At 50.9% G+C, this 19258-nt stretch overlaps 4 protein-coding genes across 6 annotated transcripts; 2 read left to right on the top strand and 2 right to left on the bottom strand.

Moving 5' to 3' along the window:
• Positions 1 to 3677: 3677 nt before the first annotated feature.
• Positions 3678 to 7794, top strand: LY6G6F (lymphocyte antigen 6 family member G6F). The gene is made up of 6 exons (XM_032141284.2): positions 3678 to 3770; positions 4270 to 4599; positions 4683 to 4946; positions 7143 to 7298; positions 7469 to 7535; positions 7684 to 7794. Exons 1-6 carry the CDS (start codon positions 3719 to 3721, stop codon positions 7706 to 7708), a joined length of 894 nt encoding a protein of 297 aa, XP_031997175.1. The 5' UTR covers positions 3678 to 3718; the 3' UTR covers positions 7709 to 7794.
• Positions 7795 to 9432: 1638 nt separating this feature from the next.
• On the bottom strand, positions 9433 to 11144 carry LOC116459780 (lymphocyte antigen 6G6e-like). The gene is made up of 3 exons (XM_032140511.1): positions 10837 to 11144; positions 9756 to 9881; positions 9433 to 9653 (listed from the first exon to the last, which is right to left on the bottom strand). Exons 1-3 carry the CDS (start codon positions 10961 to 10963, stop codon positions 9433 to 9435), a joined length of 474 nt encoding a protein of 157 aa, XP_031996402.1. The 5' UTR covers positions 10964 to 11144.
• On the top strand, positions 9669 to 15031 carry LY6G6D (lymphocyte antigen 6 family member G6D). 3 transcript variants are annotated; one of them, XM_058432437.1, is made up of 3 exons: positions 9669 to 9712; positions 12580 to 12702; positions 14693 to 14987. In XM_058432437.1, exons 1-3 carry the CDS (start codon positions 9703 to 9705, stop codon positions 14914 to 14916), a joined length of 357 nt encoding a protein of 118 aa, XP_058288420.1. In that variant the 5' UTR covers positions 9669 to 9702; the 3' UTR covers positions 14917 to 14987. The 3 variants fall into 3 exon arrangements, with proteins under 3 accessions (XP_058288420.1, XP_031997178.1, XP_031997177.1); XM_032141287.2 differs by lacking the exon at positions 9669 to 9712 and adding an exon at positions 12084 to 12168; XM_032141286.2 differs by lacking the exon at positions 9669 to 9712 and adding an exon at positions 12407 to 12488 and having other exon boundaries at positions 14693 to 15031.
• Positions 15032 to 15759: 728 nt separating this feature from the next.
• On the bottom strand, positions 15760 to 18866 carry LY6G6C (lymphocyte antigen 6 family member G6C). Its single transcript, XM_032141288.2, has 3 exons — positions 18748 to 18866; positions 17220 to 17330; positions 15760 to 16422 (listed from the first exon to the last, which is right to left on the bottom strand). The coding sequence occupies exons 1-3, from the start codon at positions 18827 to 18829 to the stop codon at positions 16208 to 16210; spliced, it is 408 nt and encodes a 135-aa protein (XP_031997179.1). The 5' UTR covers positions 18830 to 18866; the 3' UTR covers positions 15760 to 16207.
• Between the last annotated feature and the right edge of the window lie 392 nt (positions 18867 to 19258).

Consider the following 19258-nt stretch of genomic DNA (forward strand, 5'->3'; position numbering starts at 1 on the left):
AGGAACGCGGAGAATCAGAAAATTACCGGGCATAGTAAAATAATTTTTTTCTGTCTGATTATTGGCAGATTCTAGAGCCACAGCGGAAACGAGGGGTGAGATTAGGAGTACTTGATAAGAGTAACAGAAAAGATAAGGTGTCGGCCGGGTGCGGTGGCTCACGCTTGTAATCCCAGCACTTTGAGAGGCCGAGGCGGGCGGATCACGCGGTCAGGAGATCGAGACCACGGTGAAACCCCGTCTCTACTAAAAATACAAAAAATTAGCCGGGCGTGGTGGCGGGCGCCTGTAGTCCCAGCTACTCCGAGAGGCTGAGGCAGGAGAATGGCGTGAACCAGGGAGGCGGAGCTTGCAGTGAGCCAAGATCGCGCCACTGCACTCCAGCCTGGGCGACAGAGCGAGACTCCGTCTCAAAAAAAAAAAAAAAAAAAAAAAAGATAAGGTGTCTAGGAATATATCTAGTACAAGAAATGCAAGATTTTGTGAAGAAAATTATAAAAAGTTATTGAAAAGGCGAACTGGCCCGGCCCGCCGCAGTGGCTCACGCCTGTAATCCTAGCACTTTGGGAGGCCGAGGCGGGCGGATCACTTGAGGCCTGGAGTTCGAGACCAGCCTGGCCAACATGGTGAAACCCCGTCTCTACTAAAAATACAAAAATTAGCCTGGCATGGGTGGCACGGGCCTGTAATCCCAGCTACTCGGGAGGCCGAGGCGCGAGAATCGCTTGAACCCCGGAGGCAGAGGTTGCAGTGAGCCGAGATCTTCCCACTGCACTTCAGCCTTGGCGACAGAGCAAGACTCTGTCTCTAAATAAATAAATAAAGGTAAACTGGCCCAGCGCGGTGGCTCACGCCTGTAATTCCAACACTTGGGTGGCCGAGGCATGATTGCTTGCGTCCTGGAGTTCCAGGCCATGGCTCATGCCTGTAATTCCAACACTTTGGGTGGCTGAGAGAGGATTGCTTACGCCCAGGAGTTCCAAGCCAGCCCAGGCAACATAGTGAGACCCCATCTCTACACAAAATACCAAGGGGGAAAAAAAAAAAAGACCTAGCAGGGTGTGATGGTGCGCACCTGTAGTCCCAGCTACTTGGGAGGCCAAGGTGGGAGGGTCGCTTGAGCCCGGGAGTTCGAGATCGCTCCATGCACTCCAGTCTGGGTGACAGAGCCAGACCCTGCCTCAAAATAATAACAATAATAATTGAAAAAATAAAAAAAGAAAGAGGAAAAGCTTTTCAATAAATGGAAAGCTACACCATGGTGCTGGATACGAAAATTCAGCACGGTAAGATATGTGAAATATTTGTAAAAAGAAAATAAGTGAATCATTACTCTTATGCATGAACTGAATCTTAAAAACCATGATGCTGAGTGAAAATAGAAAGCCACAGAAGAATGTATACGTGATACCAGTATATTAGATTCAAAAACACATAAAATTTAATGATAAAGCAAGTGGAGAAGAAAGAGAAAATTCAGAATTGTGGTTACACAGCATAGAGAATCTCTGACTGAAACAGAATATTCTTTTTCTCTTTCTTTTTTTTTTTTTTTCTTGTGACAGGGCCTAGCCCTTTCTCCCAGGCTGGAGCACGGTGGCACAATCACAGCTCACTGCCCTGATCCTCCACCTGCTGGGCTCAACCATCCTTCCGCCTCAACCTCCTGAGTAGCTGGGACTACAGGCCCATGCCACCACACTCGGCTAATTTAACGAGGTCTCACCATGTTGCCCAGGCTGGTCTCGAACTCCTGGGCTCAAGTGATCTCCTGCTTTGGCCTCACAGAGTGCTGAGATTACAGGCGTGAGCCACTGTGCCTGGCCTGGAATATTCTATTTCTTTTTCTTTCTTTTTTTTTTTTTTTTTGAGACTGAGTTTTGCTCTTATTGCCCAGGCTGGAGTGTAATGGCCCGATCTCGGCTCACCACAACCTCTGCCTCTGGGGTTCAAGCGATTCTCCTGCCTCAGCCTCCCAAGTAGCTGGGATTACAGGCATGTGCCACCATGCCCTGCTAATTTTTTTATTTTTAGTAGAGATGGGTTTCTCCATGTTGGTCAGGTTGGTCTTGAACTCCCTACCTCAGGTGATCCACCGGTCTCAGCATCCCAAAGTGGTGGGATTACAGGCATGAGCCACGGAGTCTGGCCTGGAATATTCTATTTATTTATTTATTTATTATATTTATTTATTTATTATTTTTTTTTTTTGAGACGGAGTCTCACTCTGTTGCCAGGCTGGAGTATAGTGACACGATCTCTGCTCACCGCAGCCTCTGCCTCCTGAGTTCAAGCGATTCTCCTGCCTCAGCCTCCTGAGTAGCTGAGACTACAGGCATCTGCCACTATACCCAGCTAATTTTTGTATTTTAAGTAGAGACAGGGTTTCACCATGTTGGCCAGGATAGTCTCGATCTCTTGACCTCGTGATCCGCCTGCCTCAGCCTCCCAAAGTGCTGGGATTACAGGCGTGAGCCACAGCATCTGGCCTTTATTTTCAGAGTTGGGGTCTTGCTCTGTAGCCCAACCTCAAACTTCTGGCTTCAATCGATCTTCCCACCTTGGCCTCCAAAAGTGTTAGGATTGTAGACATGAGCCACCATGCCTGGCCAGGCTTCTTTTACTCTCATTATGTTGTGAGATTCAACCTTGTTGCAAATCACTGGGTTTGTTCATTCTCATTGCTGTCCAGTGTTCTACTGTGTTAATATACCAGCATTTATACATTATATAGTTGTACTTCATATAGTTTTTGGTATGTATGGAATATTTCATCAAAATAATTTTAAAAATAAATAAATTACACATTAAAACTATAATAACTGCATGAAGATCTGCCGTAGGAGTTTTTGCCATTCAGAGGGATGAATCAGCCCGTTAGCCTTGTCCTTGAGTAATAATTTAATACACTCATCAGGGTTTCAGGAGAGGTCCAGGGTATGCCAGATAACCACAGGGAAAGTCACTCCAAATCATTTACGGGACACTGACTGGATACACAGTCTTGTGCTGGGTTCTGTGGAGGACCAACATGAAAACTCAAACTCAGTTTCTTCACTCATAGCTGACATTTCTTTTCTTTTCTTTTTTTTTTTTTTTTTTTGAGATGAAGTCTCACACTGTCTCCCAGGCTGGAGTGCAGTAGCATGATCTCGGCTCACTGCAACCTCTGCCTCCCGGGTTCAAGCGATTCTGGTGCCTCTCAGCCTCCTAAGTAGCTGGGATTACAGGCATATGTCACCACGCCCGGCTAATTTTTGTATTTTTTGTAGAGACAGGGTTTCGCCATGTTGGCCACGCTGGTCTCGAGCTCCTGACCTCAAGTGATCCACCCAACTCATGGCTGACCTTTCTTAGGAGTGAAATAGACCTCAGAATGTACTTCCAGACTGACAAGAGCTAGACAGGCAGGACCACTTCTCTGCATGGTTTTTTGCATGGAAAGTCTTTATTTGAGCCCCTTAGCTGATGTGGAATCAGAAGAGCAAAAAGGTCATCTTCAGAGTGGCTTGGGCTGGGTCCTTTTCTCTCCAGGATAGAAAAGTGGTGGTCACTTTTTCCCTAGTAGACATGCTGCTGGGCTTTATCGCCCCAGCATTCCCATTCCCTCCAGAGGCCCTTGTCACCCCAGACCAGCGAGTGTGGGCCTTTATCTGGACTCTGCTTCCTCCCTGGAGACACCAGGTCTTGGAGCAAGAGAACTTGGCAGGCTCTCCCCATGGCAGTCTTATTCCTCCTCCTGCTCCTATGTGGAACTCCCCAGGCTGCAGGTAAGGGGCAAGAGGTAAGGGATTCCTTAGCTATTTGCAAGGTTGGGGAGGGACTGCTGCTCTTTCTCCTAGGAGCCTGGCGAAGGCATCTGACTCAAGAAGATAGAATTACCCCAACCCACCTCCTCCTGCCTCTGACACTAGGGAAGACCCAGAGGCAACGAGGGTCCAGGTTATGCAGTTTCCTTTATAAAGTAAGAAGAATGAGTAAATGCTTCCAGAAAAGTAGAAATGAGTAGAAGAGATGTGGGCATTTGCCAACTTTCAGCCTTTTCCCTCTTGCCCTCAGACCCCCTCACTGACTTGGGGAGAGAGGAGGAAAGCCCTTACCCTCTTCTCTCCACCTGTCTTATTTTTGTAGCTGTCACTTGAGAAATGTGGTCACCAGCCAGGCCCGTGCGGGGGGACCTTAGAAGGGGAGGAAGCCAGGGTTGAAGATCAAATGGTGGGTTGTTGATCTGATGGAGGTCTCTGGCCTCATACAACCCTCTTCCCACAGACAACATGCAGGCCATCTATGTGGCCTTGGGGGAGGCAGTGGAGCTGCCATGTCCCTCACCACCTACTCTACATGGGGACGACCACCTGTCATGGTTCCGCAGCCCTGCAGCAGGCTCCTTCACCACCCTGGTAGCCCAAGTCCAAGTGGGCAGGCCAGCCCCAGACCTTGGAAAACCAGGAAGGGAATCCAGGCTCAGACTGCTGGGGAACTATTCTTTGTGGCTGGAGAGATCCAAGGAGGAAGATGCTGGGCGGTACTGGTGCGCTGTGCTAGGTCAGCGCCACAACTACCAGAACTGGAGGGTGTACGATGTCTTGGTGCTCAAAGGTGAGTGGGGGCATGCAGACCAGGGGCTACTGTGGGCCAGGAAGTCCAGGTGAAGAACTGAGGGGTCCCTCTCTTCCCCACAGGATCCCAGTTATCTGCAAGGGCTGCAGATGGATCCCCCTGCAATGTCCTCCTGTGCTCTGTGGTCCCCAGCAGACGCATGGACTCTGTGACCTGGCAGGAAGGGAAGGGTCCCGTGAGGGGCCATGTTCAGTCCTTCTGGGGCAATGAGGCTGCCCTGCTCTTAGTGTGTCCTGGGGAGGGGCTTTCTGAGCCCAGGAGCCGAAGACCAAGAATCATCCGCTGCCTCATGACTCACAACAAAGGGGTCAGCTTTAGCCTGGCAGGTAAACTGAGGGAGGAGACGGAAAGAGATATTCTTTCACCTCAGCCTCCCAAGTAGCTGGAATTACAAGCGCCCGCCACCATGCCCAGATAATTTTTTTTTTTTTTTTTTTTTTTGTGAGAGGGAGTCTCGCTCTTTCACCCAGGCTGGAGTGCGGTGGCGCGATCTCCGCTCACTGCAAGCTCCGCCTCCCGGGTTCACGCCATTCTCCTGCCTCAGCCTCTCCGAGTAGCTGGGACTACAGGCGCCCGCCACCACGCCCGGCTAATTTTTTGTATTTTTAGTAGAGACGGGGTTTCACCATGGTCTCGATCTCCTGACCTCGTGATCCGCCCGCCTCGGCCTCCCAAAGTGCTGGGATTACAAGCGTGAGCCACCGCGCCCGGCCGATAATTTTTTGTACTTTTAGTAGAGACGAGATTTCACCATTTTGGCCAGGCTGGTCTCAACCTCCTGACCTCTAGTGATCTGCCTGCCTCAGTCTCCCAAAGTGCTGGGATTATAGGCATGAGCCACCGCACCTTTAAATTTTTTGTAGAGACAGGGTCTCGCTATGTTGCCCAGTCTGGTCTCAAAACTACTGGCCTCAAATGATCTTCCTATCTTAGTCTCCCAAAGTGCTGGGGTTACAGGCATGAGCCACCACACCTGCTATTTTTTCTTGAAAGAAAGGGTGAATTATTATAAAGGATGTGAGGGGAAAGTGTGGTTATGGCTGGTGGTCTGCTCTGTAGTTGGTTGCCCATGTGTGAGCAGGGGGCATTGCTTATTTTTTATTTTATTTTATTTTATTTTTATTTTATTTTATTATTTTATTTTATTTTATAATTAGGCCAGGCGTGGTAGCTCAATCCTGTAATCCCAGCACTTTGGGAGGCCGAAGCAGACGGATCACTTGAGGTTGGGAGTTCGAGACCAGCCTGACCAACATGGAGAAATTCCGTCTCTACTAAAAATACAAAATTAGCCGGGTATGGTGGCACATACCTGTAACCCCAGCTACTCGGGAGGCTGAGGCAGGAGAATCACTTGAACCTGGGAGGTGGAGGGTGCAGTGAGCCAAGATCACGCCATTGCACTCCAGCCTGGGCAACAAGAACGAAACTCTATCTCAAAAAGAAAATTGTATTTTTAGTAGAGACGGGGTTTCACCATGATGGCCAGGACGGCCTTGTTCTCTTGACCTCATGATCTGCCTGCCTCGGTCTCCCAAAGTGTTAGGATTACAGGTGTGAGCCACCACGCCTGGCCTTTTTTTTTTTGAGATGGAGTCTTGTTCTGTTGCCCAGGCTGGAATGCAGTGGCATGATCTTGGCTCACTGCAACCTCTGCCTCCTGGGTTCAAGTTATTCTCCCATCTCAGCCTCCTGAATAGCTGGACTACAGGTGCCTGCCACCACACCCAGCTAACTTTTGTGTGTGTGGTTTTTTTTTTTTTTTTTTTTTTTTTTTTGAGATGGAGTCTCTCTCTGTCGCCAGGCTGGAGTGCAGTGGCTCAATCCCGGCTCACTGCAACTCCCTGGTTCAAGTGATTCTCCTGCCTCAGCCTCTTGAGTAGCTAGGATTACAGGCATATGCCACCACATCCAGCTAATTTTTGTATTTTTAGTAGAGCCGGGGTTTCACCATTTTGGCCAGGATGGTCTCAATCTCCTGACCTCGTGATCCGCCCACCTTGGCCTCCCAAAGTGCTGGGATTACAGGTGTGAGCCACAGCGCCCGGCCTCTTTTTTGTGTTTTTAGTAGAGATGGGGTTTCACCATGTTGGTCAGGCTGGTCTTGACCTCCTGACCTCAGGTGATCCACCCACCTCGGCCTCCCAAAGTGCTGGGATTACAGGTGTGAACCATTGTGCCTGGCCTCAATTTTTATATTTTTAGTAGAGATGAGGTTTCATCATGTTGACCAGGCTGGTCTTGAACTCCTGACCTCAAGTGGTCTGCTCGCCTTGGCCTCCTAACGTGCTGGGATTACAGGTGTGAGCCACTGTGCCTGGCTGCCATTCTCTATTTATGGGTCAGGGTGAGAGGCCTGGAAAGGGGCAGAGTAGGGTGGAGGATATTGCGGGCAGGGAAGCTTACAAAGTCTTCTGTTGGAAGAGCCCACCAGACTGTGGAGGGGAAGCCTCTCTTTGGGGCACAGGGACAGGCCCCCTCACTGCCTCCCTCCCATCCCTCTGGTCTGCCCCTTACTACAGCCTCCATCGATGCTTCTCCTGCTCTCTGTGCCCCTTCCACGGGCTGGGACATGCCTTGGATTCTGATGCTGCTGCTCACAATGGGCCAGGGAGTTGTCATCCTGGCCCTCAGCATCGTGCTCTGGAGGCAGAGGGTCCATGGGGCTCCAGGCAGAGGTGAGTCCCTCCCTCCCCGGGGGAAGAAGACGGCGCGTGGGTGGGAGGCAAAGGGCTAGGCTCGCACCCTGTCTCTGTACCCCACCTCTTCTAGGGGAGTGGGCGAGGAACACGGCTCTAAGTTGTCTGCTGACTTCTCTTCTGTATCCCTGATGGCTCCTTCTCCCCAGATGCCTCGATTCCTCAGTTCAAACCCGAAATCCAGGTCTATGAGAACATCCATTTGGCCCGTCTTGGGTGAGGAACAGCTAGGGAACAGAGGCTTAAATGCTGGAGGGGACTGGGGATGGAGAGGAAACACGGGTTGGGTTGGGGATGGGCCCTCGTTCCTGAGGACCTGAAAAGTAGAGGTATCCTTAATCTGTCTCTCTGGAAAACCCCACAGCCCACCTGCCCACAAGACCAGGTGATTTTGGTGACATCTACTGGGAAGTGTGACCTGCTGTCTCGCTGGCCATCTAGCACCTGGAAGATTCCTCGACAACCTTAGCAAGGGAGGCGGAACTGAGAGTTCGACTTCACCGTCCAGCTGGCCTCCAGCGGCCACCAAGCTGTGTATGGGGAGGGGTGGGGGACTGAAGGAAAGGAGGAGCATTATTCTGTGATGTAACCTACAAAAAGGTTTGGTCTCCTGTCTTGCAGCAGCAGTGGAGGGATAGCCCTGAGCCCATAGTACTGTGGGGTTGAGGGGAGCCTGAGGTTGCTGGTGGGGGCAAGGAGGATGGGTGTGCACAGGGAGGAGACAAGAATCTGGAGACCTGAGCAAAGGTGGGGAATCCATTGCAGTGGAGCTGAAGGACAAATGGGGAAAACTGGGGAAGAGAGAGAGGGGAAGAGACTCAAGTCAGAGAAAGTGGAAAGAGATGGACAAAGAGAGAAAAATAGAAGCACAAAGTGGGAGGATGGAGGGACAGAGAAAATGGAAAGCCTCAACCCATCTCTAAATTAAGCCAGACTCCCACTACCCCATGTCTCATCCTCACAAAGAAGAGAGGGAACAGGCATATTTAATCAACCCCAGACTTCCTCACATGCAAGGGGAGGGAACTGAGTCAGGATAGAGATGCCTGTGCTCGGCTCCCACCCAGGGCCCCTCCTTATCCTTCCTTATCCTAGGCACACACTCTTCCCTATGGCGCTCTACCGGGGCATTCAGAGCATGTGAGCAGCTATCGCCACTCTGGCACTTCCTTCCTGCTGCCCTGGGGTCACACCCTATTTCCCGGGGGCAGAGTAGAGGGAGTGTCTACTCAGGCTGGCAGGCCCAGTGGGGGTGTGTTATTTATTGGGCCGGGGCCATGCTGGGATGTGTGTGAACCATGGGCCAGTCTGGGCTGGTGAAGCGAGGGAGGGTATCGATGCTCCCAACTTGGCCATTCCCTAGTCTCAGGCAGAAATGAGCTGAGCTCCAGCCACACCCTCACAAGCAGCTCCACTGGGTGCCCTTTTGTGTCTCTGCTCAAGCTTGGGCCTTACTGGAGAAAAGCGTTCTCAGAAGTCTCACCTAAAGCCTTCAGGCTGCAGGGGCTTAAACTAAGCCATTGGCGAGAAAAAGGACGCAAATGACACAGATAGAGAATGAGGGGAGTGCCGTGGTCCAGGTTCCAGCTCCAGCCCAACCCACCAAGCAGCTATAGTTTGCTCTTAGAGCACACACACACATACACACACACACTGCAGTATCTGCAGTATTACTGGACTCCTAGATAGACCTTTTATTAAAGGTACTCTTCATAGTCCCCCAAGCCCTCCATCCTGAGTTCCCGACCTACCACATTAGTCTTTCCTAGCAAGACTCTCCTCCTTACCATACCTGATGCTCCTTTGATCCCCTTGACGGAGATCCACAGTGTCATCAAAATGCCTGCCTTGCCAGTGACCTGGGCTGACACGGGGCATCAGCAATGGGCATCTAGAAAAGACAAAAGACACAGAATTGGTGTTCTTTATGAGGCTGGACGCTGGGCAGTGCCTCCCCAGGCCTTGTGAGGGGTCTGTGAGGGGTCTGCTGAGAGATCTGGGGTCTCTGTACAAAGTTAGGTTCTTGGGCATATCTCAAAGTGTCTGTGCAGGTGTTTCCAGGGCCGCGGTGATGGTGGGGGATCCTGGGTTGGGGGCTGCAGATCCACGGAAGCTAGTGGAGGAGGTGTCCTCTCCCAGTGAAGCTGGCCACGAGGAGGGGCAGGGAGGCGAGGAGGCTGGTGAGCTGCTGTGGGGAAGTGGCCGTGTTGCACAGGTCCTGCTCGCAGCAGTGGTGCCGCAGAGTGTAGGAGTGCAGCCAGTAGGTGGCATAGCCCGGCAGAGGGCACTGGGCCCTTGGGAGGCAGCTTTTTCGCTCAGTGATCTCACTCTGGTCTGTGGGATGAAGGAGGCATGCTGAGGCAGGGGCCACAGGAAAGGCTGGATGGATGGAGGTAGGGAGCCGCCTGGAGAAGGGCCATCAGACCGGAGTCCTACCTGAGGTGCCAATACTGATGCTGCAAGCTTCATAGTCCCGACACTCGGTCGGAACAGGGTAGCAGGGTTTGCCGAAGCTGCAGGTGTAGCAGCAGAGCCTTCCCCGGGCAGGGGACATGGTGAGACCTGTTGAGGCAGCAGAGATTAGGAAGCAGGAGAGGCAAACCCTCCCTGTGGGGCAGGCAGAGGCCAGATCCAGAGAGGGATCACAGAAAGAGGTGACACACGAAGCAGAGAGAGGAAAGCTGTGGAACAAGGGAGGAAAGCCAACAGAAATAGAAAAAATAGCCGGGCGCAGTGGCTCACCCCTGTAATCCCAGCACTTTGGGAGGCTGAGGCAGGCTGATCATGAGGTCAGAAGATTGAGACCATCCTGGCTAACACGGTGAAACCCTGTCTCTACTAAAAATACAAAAAATTAGCCGGGCGTAGTTCCAGCTACTTGGGAGGCTGAGGCAGGAGAATCTCTTGAATCTGGGTGGCTGAGGTTGCAGTGAGCCAAGATCATGCCACTGCACTCCAGCCTGGGTGACAGAATGAGACTCTGTCACAAAAAAAAAAAAAAAAAAAGGGAGACGATGCAGGAAAAGAAACAGAGACGGAGGCAAGAGGGGTACAGGGATTGAGAGATGCGCAGACGTGAACAGAAGCCACGAGAATCAGAGACCAACATAAAAAGAGTGAGACAAAAAGCCAGACCCAGCAGCAGGGAAGTGGAGGGGGTCAGTGAAAAAGTTAAGTAAATGGCACCAGAGACAGATAGGAAAATGGAAATTGACATTGACCAAAGGGCACAGAAGCAAGAGGTGAAATAGGGGATAGGGGAGACAGGGGCGGGTCAAAGATGCAGCAAGGAGGAGGCAGTTATTCTCAAATGCCTTGAAAGGAAACTCTTCCTTTCCCACCTCATCAGGCTGGCCTTCCCAGTGGCTGGTCTCCCTGAAGTCCCCCACTCCCCCAGCTCTCTTCTTGGCCTCTTCCAGCACCCACACCCCTCTCCTCCCCAGCCCTCAGGTTCCTCCACATGCCCTTGTCCCCGCCCCCAGCCCTGACCACTGAAAGTTCCCCAGCCCACCCTTACCCAGTGCACCACAGAGGAACAGGACGCAGAGGAAGACGCCAGAGGTGCCCATGGCCAGACACAGGCTCAGCAATCTGGGAGAGGTGATCTGCACCCCAAGATCCCGGGATTTGTAGAGTTGGAGCATTTGAGCAAGACAGGGAGGAACCAGTAAACAAACACACCTAGGGAGTGAATCTGGGGGGCGGAACTGTGACCAGATTCACCAGCCTGACCCAGCAGGCAGCGGGTGGGGGGGGCAGCCTGCCCCTGCAAGGAGTCTGCCCTTGCCTGGAGGGTCTCCTCTGCTCTCTCAGCGTGTTTTCTCTGTAACTCAGCTTCCTCTCCTGCTCCTGAGTTGTGTCTGTCGCCTTCCCTCCTACTCCTCTCCCTCCCTCCCCATGTCTCAAGCTGCTCCCTGGCTCTCTCAGCTTCTCTGTCTTTGTTTTCTCTGTCTTTCCCCCTCAGTGCTTTCATGTCTCTCAAAGTCACCCTCCTAAACAGCCCTGGCGTGGATCTGTTTGAGTGTAGAATCAACAATACCGCCACCCACCCACCCACATGCACACACAAAGCCCAGCTGTGTAAGGGCGGACCCCACCCAGCTTCAGATTCCTTTGATCCCCTCAAGCTTCAACATTCCTACCCTGTAATTATCCCTGCCAGCTTTACTACCTTGGAGGAAAGAAATAACCACGGGTGGGGCTGGAGGGCCTGCCTGATGTGCTTGCACTGGGGAGAAATCACTAGAAAGGAAGGCATGGATGGGATTTGGGGTAGGGGGGTGGTGATACAGCCTGGAAGGCTGGGGTTGAAGAGATTGGGAAGGAGGAAGGCCCATCTGGGGAATCAGAGCCAGCATGTACCAGGAGGAATAAGACTAGGAATAGGGAGTGAAGATAGGGGAGACACAGGTGCCCAGGAGAGCAGCTCTTCTCAAAAACATTGATCTCAGGACCTCTTTACACTTTTCAAAGTTACTTAAGACTCTGAAGAGCTTTTCTTTATGAGGTTATATCAATATTTACTACATTAAAAATTAAAACAGATCATTTAAAGTAGGTATTTATTGATTTATTTAAACAATAAAAATAATAAAGTATTACATGCTAACAAAATATAGTTTTGTGAAAAATAACTATTCTTTCTCCACAGCACAGTGAGAAGCTGAGCATTGTTTTACATTTTTGTGAATCTAATGTCAGGCTTCGTGGGAGATGCCTGGGTTTTCCTATCTGCTTCTGCATTCAGTCTGTTGGGATATGTTGTTTTCATTGAAATCCAGTATATGAAGAAAATCTGACCTTACACAGATAGTTGCAAAAGGAAGACCCTCAAGGACCCTGTGAAAGGGTATCAGGGATCCCCAGGGCTTCTTCTTGGTCCACAGACTGCTGCTGAGGATAAAGGAGTTTGAGGACTCCAGAGGATGCTGACAGCATGCTGTGGGGCCCCTCCCTGTCCCCACTGGGGCCCTTGGTGCCTGCTGGGGGAGACTCTTTCCTCCTTTTTTATAGCCCTATAAAGCTCAAGGCAAGGGGGATATAAGGCGGGCAGAGCCGGGCTGGGGAGGGGGGTGGGCAGGAGGTAGAGGCGATCCTGACACGGGCAGACTGCGATGAAACCCCAGTTTGTTGGGATCTTTCTCAGCTCCCTGCTAGGAGCTGCCTTGGGTAAGGAGGCGGCCAGCTAGCTTCTCACACAGGCCTTCTGCCAGCCAGCTCCACCGAGGGCCCAGGTCCAGCGCCTCTTTTCTCCTGCCAGGAAACCGAATGCGGTGCTACAACTGTGGTGGAAGCTCCAGCAGTTCTTGCAAAGAGGCCGTGACCACCTGTGGCGAGGGCAGACCCCAGCCAGGCCTGGAACAGATCAAGCTACCTGGAAACCGTGAGTCCTCAGTTTCTCCCTCTTCCCGCAGCCTTTTCCTGCCTGCAGCCCCACGTCAATCCTTCTGGCTTCCAGAACCCTCCAGGCTCAGTCTGGCTCTGGGCAGATGGTGCGGCTATTAGAGGAGAGCAGTCTATACCCCTTCTGGCTCCTGGCACGGAGCCCCTGAGAGGCCCACAGTCTTTGTGCCCCCACCTCCCCACCTCCTTATTCTCCTAAAAGAATCTCATAGGCCCATTAGCTCACAAATGAAGAGCTCTGGCCCTGAAAGGCCAAAGTTAAAACCAAACTTCAAATTTTCGGCATTAGTTAAGGACCAGGGAGGGGTGTGTGTGTGTGTCTGTGTGTGTGTGTGTGTGTGTGTGTACATGTTTTTAATATTTTATTTTAACATAATTTTGGATTGACAGAAAAGTTGCAGAAATACTCAACTTCTCCTAATGCTAACATCTTACATAACCATAGCACAATTATCAAAATCACAAAATAACATTGATACAATACTACTAACTAATCTACAGACTTTATTTGATTTAGCAAGATCCTACATTGCATTTAGCTCTCATGTCTTCTTAGTCTCCTCTGATCTGTGCCAGTACTGTTTTACTTTGTCTTTCATGACCCTGACACATTTGAAGAGCCCTGATAAATTATTTTATACCTGGAGTTTAAAAATTACTTTTAGGGCCGGTGCAGTGACTCACACCTGTAATCCCAGCACTTTAGGAGGCCAAGGTGGGAGGACTACTTGAGCCCAGGAGTTGAGAGACCAACCTGAGCAACATAGGGAGACCCTGTCTCTACAAAAAAAAAAAAAAAAACAAAAAACAAAACAAAACAAAACAAAACAAAACAAAACAAAACAAAACAGATTAAAAAATTAGTTGGGCGTGGTGGCACATGCTTGTAGTCCTAGCTACTCAGGGGGCTGAAGAGGGAAGATCGCTTGAGCCTGGGAGGTTGAAGCTACAATGAGCCATGATCATGCCACTACACTTCAGCCTGGGGAACAAAATGAGACCCTGTCTCAAAAAAAATAATGATAATAATTTTTAGGCTAGGCTTGGTGGCACACACTTGTAATCCCAGCACTTTGGGAGGCCAAGGCAGAAGAGTCGCCTGAGGTCAGGAGTTTGACACCAGCCTGGGCAGCAAAAGGAGACCCCCATCTCTACAAAAAATGTTTTTAAAAAATTAGCCAGGCATGGTGGCACACACCTGTAATCTCAGCTTCCTGAGAGGCTGAGGCAGGAGGATTACTTGAGCCCAGGAATTCGAGGCTATAGTGAGCTATGATTGCACCACCACACTCCAGCCTGAGTGAGAGAGCAAGATCTTTTCTCTAAAATTAAATAAAATCATTTTTAGATTAAAAAAAAATTATGTGCTGGATGCAGTGGCTCACACCTGTAATCCCAGCACTTTGGGAGGCCGAGGCGGGTGGATAACCTGAGGTCAGGAGTTCGAGACCAGCCTGATCAACATGGAGAAATCCCATCTCTACTAAAAATACAAAATTAGCCGGGTATGGTGGTGCATGCCTGTAATCCCAGCTACTCGGGAATCTGAGGCAGGAGAATTGCTTGAACCCAAGAGGTGGAGGTTGCGGTGAGCCAAGATCACACCATTGCACTCCAGCTGGGCAACAAGAGTGAAACTCTGTCTCAAAAAAAAAGTACGTATACTTGAAATACTAAAAATTATTTTATAGAATGTCCCTCGATTTATATTTATCTGATATTTGCCATGATGAGATTGAGGTCATGCATTTTAAGCAAGAGTACTGCAGAAGTGATGTTGCATCCTTCTTGCTGCATCACATCAGGAGTTTACAAGGTCAGTGCATTAACTTTGATCACTTGGTTTCAGGGAGGTGTTTTTTGAGGGGGCTGAAAATCCCTTTGGGCTCCTTGAAATCACATCTGCTCTGCCCTAGAAGGCAAGTCCTGAAGCCAGGAGTCCAACACCCCAGTTTCATTCTCTCTCTCAGCCCCAGTGACCTTGATTCGCCAACATCCAGCCTGCATCGCAGCCCATCATTGCAATCAAGTGGAGACAGAGTCAGTGGGAGACGTGACTTATCCAGCCCACAGGGACTGCTACCTGGGAGACCTGTGCAACAGCGCCGTGGCAAGCCATGTGGCCCCTGCATGCATTTTGGCTGCAGCAGCCACCGCCCTGACCTGTCTATTGCCAGGACTGTGGAGCGGGTAGTGGGAGTAGGAGTAGAGAAGGGAACAAGGGAGCAAGGGAACAAGGGACATCTGAACATCTAATGTGAGAAGACAAGCATCCTTCTGTGAGTCATTAAAATCTATGAACCACTCTACAGCTGACTGGAAAATTGCATCTATCTTTGGTTGATGGGAGGACCAAAAGGGTAATATGGGGTATCCAGGTTCTAGTTTGGGGGCTACCAAGCAACAGTGGGCTTAATTACAGTGGTGCACTCCTTAACCAACTAAACCCCAAAGGACAATGGCTTATCTGCCTTCTGTGGCTCCTGGATCCTGTTGCTGGGTTAAATCTTCCTTAGCAATGAAATTCACTGAGTGGGGTTGCCAGGCTTTTGTGAGCCTGAGTCTGGGTTTGCTCCCCTTTCTCCCATTTGCAACTTGGCTCCCAATAGGACTATTTTGAATTGAGAAAAGAAATGTAAAAACTGTGGTAGGTAAAAACTGCTTGGTGCCCTACTTACTAACCAGGCCAGGTGAGGCCTTTGACTCTAACCTGAGAGAAACTGAAGAAACAGGGTCTCAGGCCCCATCCCCATGTGCCTCTCCTATCCTTTCTGGAGAGCCCTCAAGCCAGGCTGCACCTTCTTCTTGGCAATACATCAGGGGTGTGGCCTAAATTTAGGATATGAGTTGTTGTGTGCCACCTGGAGACACTGGAAGGGAGGATGAAGACCTGAAAAACCTGTTTCTCCATTTGCCCCAGCCCAGCCTCCCAGGGAACCTCCCTGAAGGATTCCTGTGTAAGGGAGGGAGATTGAGAGTATTATTTCCTGGGAGGTGACCTGACCCTTAGGTCTTCTTATAATAAATGTACATTTTATCAGACTCAGACATTTATTACTCAAAATGGAAATAGCTGAGTATGGGGGACGGGGTACGTATGGGAGCCTGGGTTTGGGGAGTCAGCTCTGTACAGTGAGGTCATCAGGTCTTTGTGGGAGCCTTCATTGCGGACAAGACAGAAGCCCCATTTCAGGCCCAGATCCCAATCCCTCCTCAAGTAGGGGACAGTAGAGTGGAGGAAGCAAAGTAGGGAGCCCTTCTAGGAGCCAATGGAGGCCCTGGAAGGAAGTGGGAAGGGACCCAGAAAAAGCAGAGTGAAGGGTGTGAGGTGGGAAGGATGGATGAGGAGACCACTCGGAGCAGTGTTTAATTAAAGAAATGGGAGCTAGGGAGAGACCCTTCTGTAAAGCCAGGGGATACAGAGACACAGGGAGAGAGGCTCAGGCCAAGGCAGGTGGGAGGAGGGGCAGCCAATGGAATGAGTCTCAGTGCAGCAGCCAGAGGCCAAGGCCAGCCAAGGAGGTAAGGAAGACAAGGCCCAGGGTTGGAGTGGGCCGGGGGCCTGCGCTGTTGCAGTTGTCCTTGTTGCAGCAGGTGGTGTTATATGTCAGGCCCAGCTTGCGGTTGGTTTGGTTGAAGGCCTCCTGACAGGGCTCTTCTGGTGTGCCACAGCGCAGATTGGAGAAAACCCACATCTTACCTAGGGATGGGAACGGGCAGGGAATCAGCCAGGATGGGTACCTGGCATGCCTGTGTCCACCTCCCCACCCCATCCACTCACCTAGGCTTCCTTCCTTCCCAACTCTGTCCCTGCCCCTCCCCTTCTCTTTTCTCAGTCTGATCTTCCTTCTGCATGTCCTTACCCACCACTCCCCCAGTCCTGGTTCTATCACTTGCTGGCCATAAGGCCTTGGACTTGTTACTGTCTCTGTTTTTTGTTTTGTTTTGTTTTTTGTTTTCAAGACAAGAGTCTCACTCTCGCCCAGGCTGGAGTGCAGTGGTGCCATCTCAGCTCACTGCAACCTCCGCCTCCCAGGTTCAAGGGATTCTCCTGCCTCAGCCTCCGGAGTAGCTGGGATTACAGGCGCCCACCACCATGCCTGGCTAATTTTTGTATTTTTAGTAGAAATGGGGTTTCACCATGTTGGCCAGGCTGGTCTTGAACTCCTGACCTCAAGTGATCCAACCACCTTGGTCTCCCAAAGTGCTGGGATTACAGGCATGAGCCACCATGCCCAGCTGTGTTACTGTCTCCTTTTGAGGCCATTTTCTCAATATAATAATAGCACCCACATCACAGGGTTGTCACGAACATTAATTGAAAAAGAGGCACGCAAAGACATAGGATGTTGCCTGGCACTCAACCATCTTTGGCCAAATATTATCATTGCTATAATCCTCTGCTTCTCCATCTCAGTCTTAGACCCATTTGGGCCTCAGTCCTGGCCATAGAGTCTCCCACCTCCCTGCTCACCCCACTAAGGAAGGGGATGTTACCAAGGTATGCATGTGTTGTCAGGCATTGCTGTCCTGGCTCCAGGCGGCAGGACTGCCGGTCCACACAGCCCAGCACAGGGACCTTGTAGCAGGAGTGACAGCGAATGTCAGCTGAGAAGACACAAGTCAGGCTGAGGTGATGGGGTCTCTGACTTACCTGGGGATAAGCTGAGCTGGGGGCGGGGGTGGAGGGTGGAGAAGAGCCCATCACGTAGGTGCTCCAACCTGTTTGGCTGTTTGGTCTAGCAAGCACAGAGCAGGTGAGTGATGCAGGGAAAATGGAAAGTGGGCGGCAGGTAAGGGTAGAGTTGTTGCTTTGTGAAAGGCCCATGCCCTACATATCTTCCTTCACACCACCCCGTTTGGAGGTGAGTCAAGAGGGACAGAGCTATGAAGAAAAACATGGGGCTGGAGATAGATGGAATGTGAGGAAGATACCATGGGGAAAGAATGTGGGTGGTGAAGGAGGAGATGGAAACTTGAAAGAAGGAGAAATAATAAAAATGAAAATCATGAGGGTTACAACACTGTCAGAAATGCCTTGGAACTTGAGGCTGGCGAGAAAGCCATCTGTGGCCAGCTTTAGCAATTTACAATTTACTCTTCACCTCCTGGAGCTGGCAAGAGTGTGGGAAGAGGAACCAGACCTGAACAGAATCCTCTCACCCCAGTAGCTCTTCAGCAGAAAGGAATCATACCTGACAGACAGATCACCAGATTCCATCTTAGCACCTTATCAAAATGGAGAGGGTGGATACAGAAGGCGGCACCCCAAGTTTCCTGCTTCAGTTAATTCAAGGTTTGGGCAGGCAAGATTTGGTGATGCAGGGTCCAAGGGTGGAGGAACCTGGTAAGTGTACCTCAGTGAAATCCACCTCACCCTGGAGGTGAGTGGCCCAGGTGTCCCCTCTTCAGAAGGCTCAAGAAAACGCTCTATTTCCATGGAGGCTCTTAGATGTCACTGCAACCATCTAGAAAGTTTGTATCCCTGGTATGGGAGGGGGTATGCAACCCAGGAGGGGAGTATCTAGGAAAGGCCATGGCTGAGAGACAGAACATGTGAGTCCCTGATGGAGTAGATGGGGAGGGTGGGTTACAAAAGGAGCCTGAGGCTGGATGCCTAGGTCTTTGAGAGGACACCTTACTGAGCACAGCAGATAGAGGAGAAGGCAGGTAAGCTAGATTCTGGAGAGTTGCATATTGAAGTGGGGCTGGTTGGGGGACTGGATACCAGAGTTTCCAAGGAGGAGACACCTTGGAGTGGGGAACAGGGGACCCAGAGCCCTGGCAGGTGAGAGAAATGGGTCTTTCTTGGAGGTGGGGAGGATGGATGGAGACCTGGCCTTTTGAGAAATAGAGCAAGGAGGCTGTCATAGGGAAGCCTGGTCTTGGTGGCACAGGAGAGCTGAGCCAGTTGGGGCTGGGGGTGTTGGGATCCTGAGTGGTGGGTAGGGCAGGGAAGTGGGTAGAGCAGGGTGTAAAGGTCCCGACCAGGCAAACCAGGTCTTTGGGGCCCCCAGGTGCTCACCTGAGACCCAGCAGAGCAGAGCAGACAGGGTGAGCAGCAGAAGGGCTTTCATGGCGAGGGTCCTGAGAATGGTGGCAACCATAGCAGCTGATAGAGCAGATTTTCAAGGATCCAGCTCTGGGAGTTGAGTGGCCTTTTTGGAACTTATAAACCCAAAGGCTCCTCCCTTCCCTGCCTCTGGTAGCCCCTCCCTTCCCACTTACTACACAGCTGACCAGAGAAAAGACAAGGGGTGGGAAGGCACTGAGCAGGACTGAGTGGGGAGTAGGGATGGGAGAGAGGGATGGGGGAGGGCAGGTGCCACTAGTGACCAATGCCATTGTGGTTCTTGGTTTCAGGCCAAGATGCCCTTCCTGGCCCCCAGCTAAGAGTCCTGCTGCTCAGTCCTCTGAAGGAGCATCATCAAAGCCTCTGTGATTTACAGTGTCCATGGTGGTAGCTTCTGCTGGTTCCTGGAAAATGGACAAAAGGATGAGGCCCAAATTAATTGCTGAATTTGGGTCCCTGGGTC

This window comes from Hylobates moloch, unplaced genomic scaffold (assembly GCF_009828535.3).
Source record: "Hylobates moloch isolate HMO894 unplaced genomic scaffold, HMol_V3 SCAFFOLD_20, whole genome shotgun sequence".
NCBI lineage: Eukaryota > Metazoa > Chordata > Mammalia > Primates > Hylobatidae > Hylobates > Hylobates moloch.

Coding starts and splice junctions, on each gene's coding strand:
- LOC116459780 (XM_032140511.1), bottom strand. CDS start 10,963: ATGCTCCAACTCTACAAATCCCGGGATCTTGGGGTGCAGATCACCTCT. Junction 9,882..10,836: donor GTTCCTCTGTGGTGCACTGG/GTAAGGGTGGGC, acceptor CTGCCTCAACAG/GTCTCACCATGTCCCCTGCC. Junction 9,654..9,755: donor CATCAGTATTGGCACCTCAG/GTAGGACTCCGG, acceptor TTCATCCCACAG/ACCAGAGTGAGATCACTGAG.
- LY6G6D (XM_032141286.2), top strand. CDS start 12,434: ATGAAACCCCAGTTTGTTGGGATCTTTCTCAGCTCCCTGCTAGGAGCT. Junction 12,489..12,579: donor CCTGCTAGGAGCTGCCTTGG/GTAAGGAGGCGG, acceptor TTCTCCTGCCAG/GAAACCGAATGCGGTGCTAC. Junction 12,703..14,692: donor GATCAAGCTACCTGGAAACC/GTGAGTCCTCAG, acceptor TCTCTCTCTCAG/CCCCAGTGACCTTGATTCGC.
- LY6G6C (XM_032141288.2), bottom strand. CDS start 18,829: ATGGTTGCCACCATTCTCAGGACCCTCGCCATGAAAGCCCTTCTGCTG. Junction 17,331..18,747: donor TCTGCTCTGCTGGGTCTCAG/GTGAGCACCTGG, acceptor GTGTCTTCTCAG/CTGACATTCGCTGTCACTCC. Junction 16,423..17,219: donor GACAACACATGCATACCTTG/GTAACATCCCCT, acceptor TCCCATCCCTAG/GTAAGATGTGGGTTTTCTCC.
- LY6G6F (XM_032141284.2), top strand. CDS start 3,719: ATGGCAGTCTTATTCCTCCTCCTGCTCCTATGTGGAACTCCCCAGGCT. Junction 4,600..4,682: donor CGATGTCTTGGTGCTCAAAG/GTGAGTGGGGGC, acceptor TCTTCCCCACAG/GATCCCAGTTATCTGCAAGG. Junction 7,299..7,468: donor CCATGGGGCTCCAGGCAGAG/GTGAGTCCCTCC, acceptor CCTTCTCCCCAG/ATGCCTCGATTCCTCAGTTC.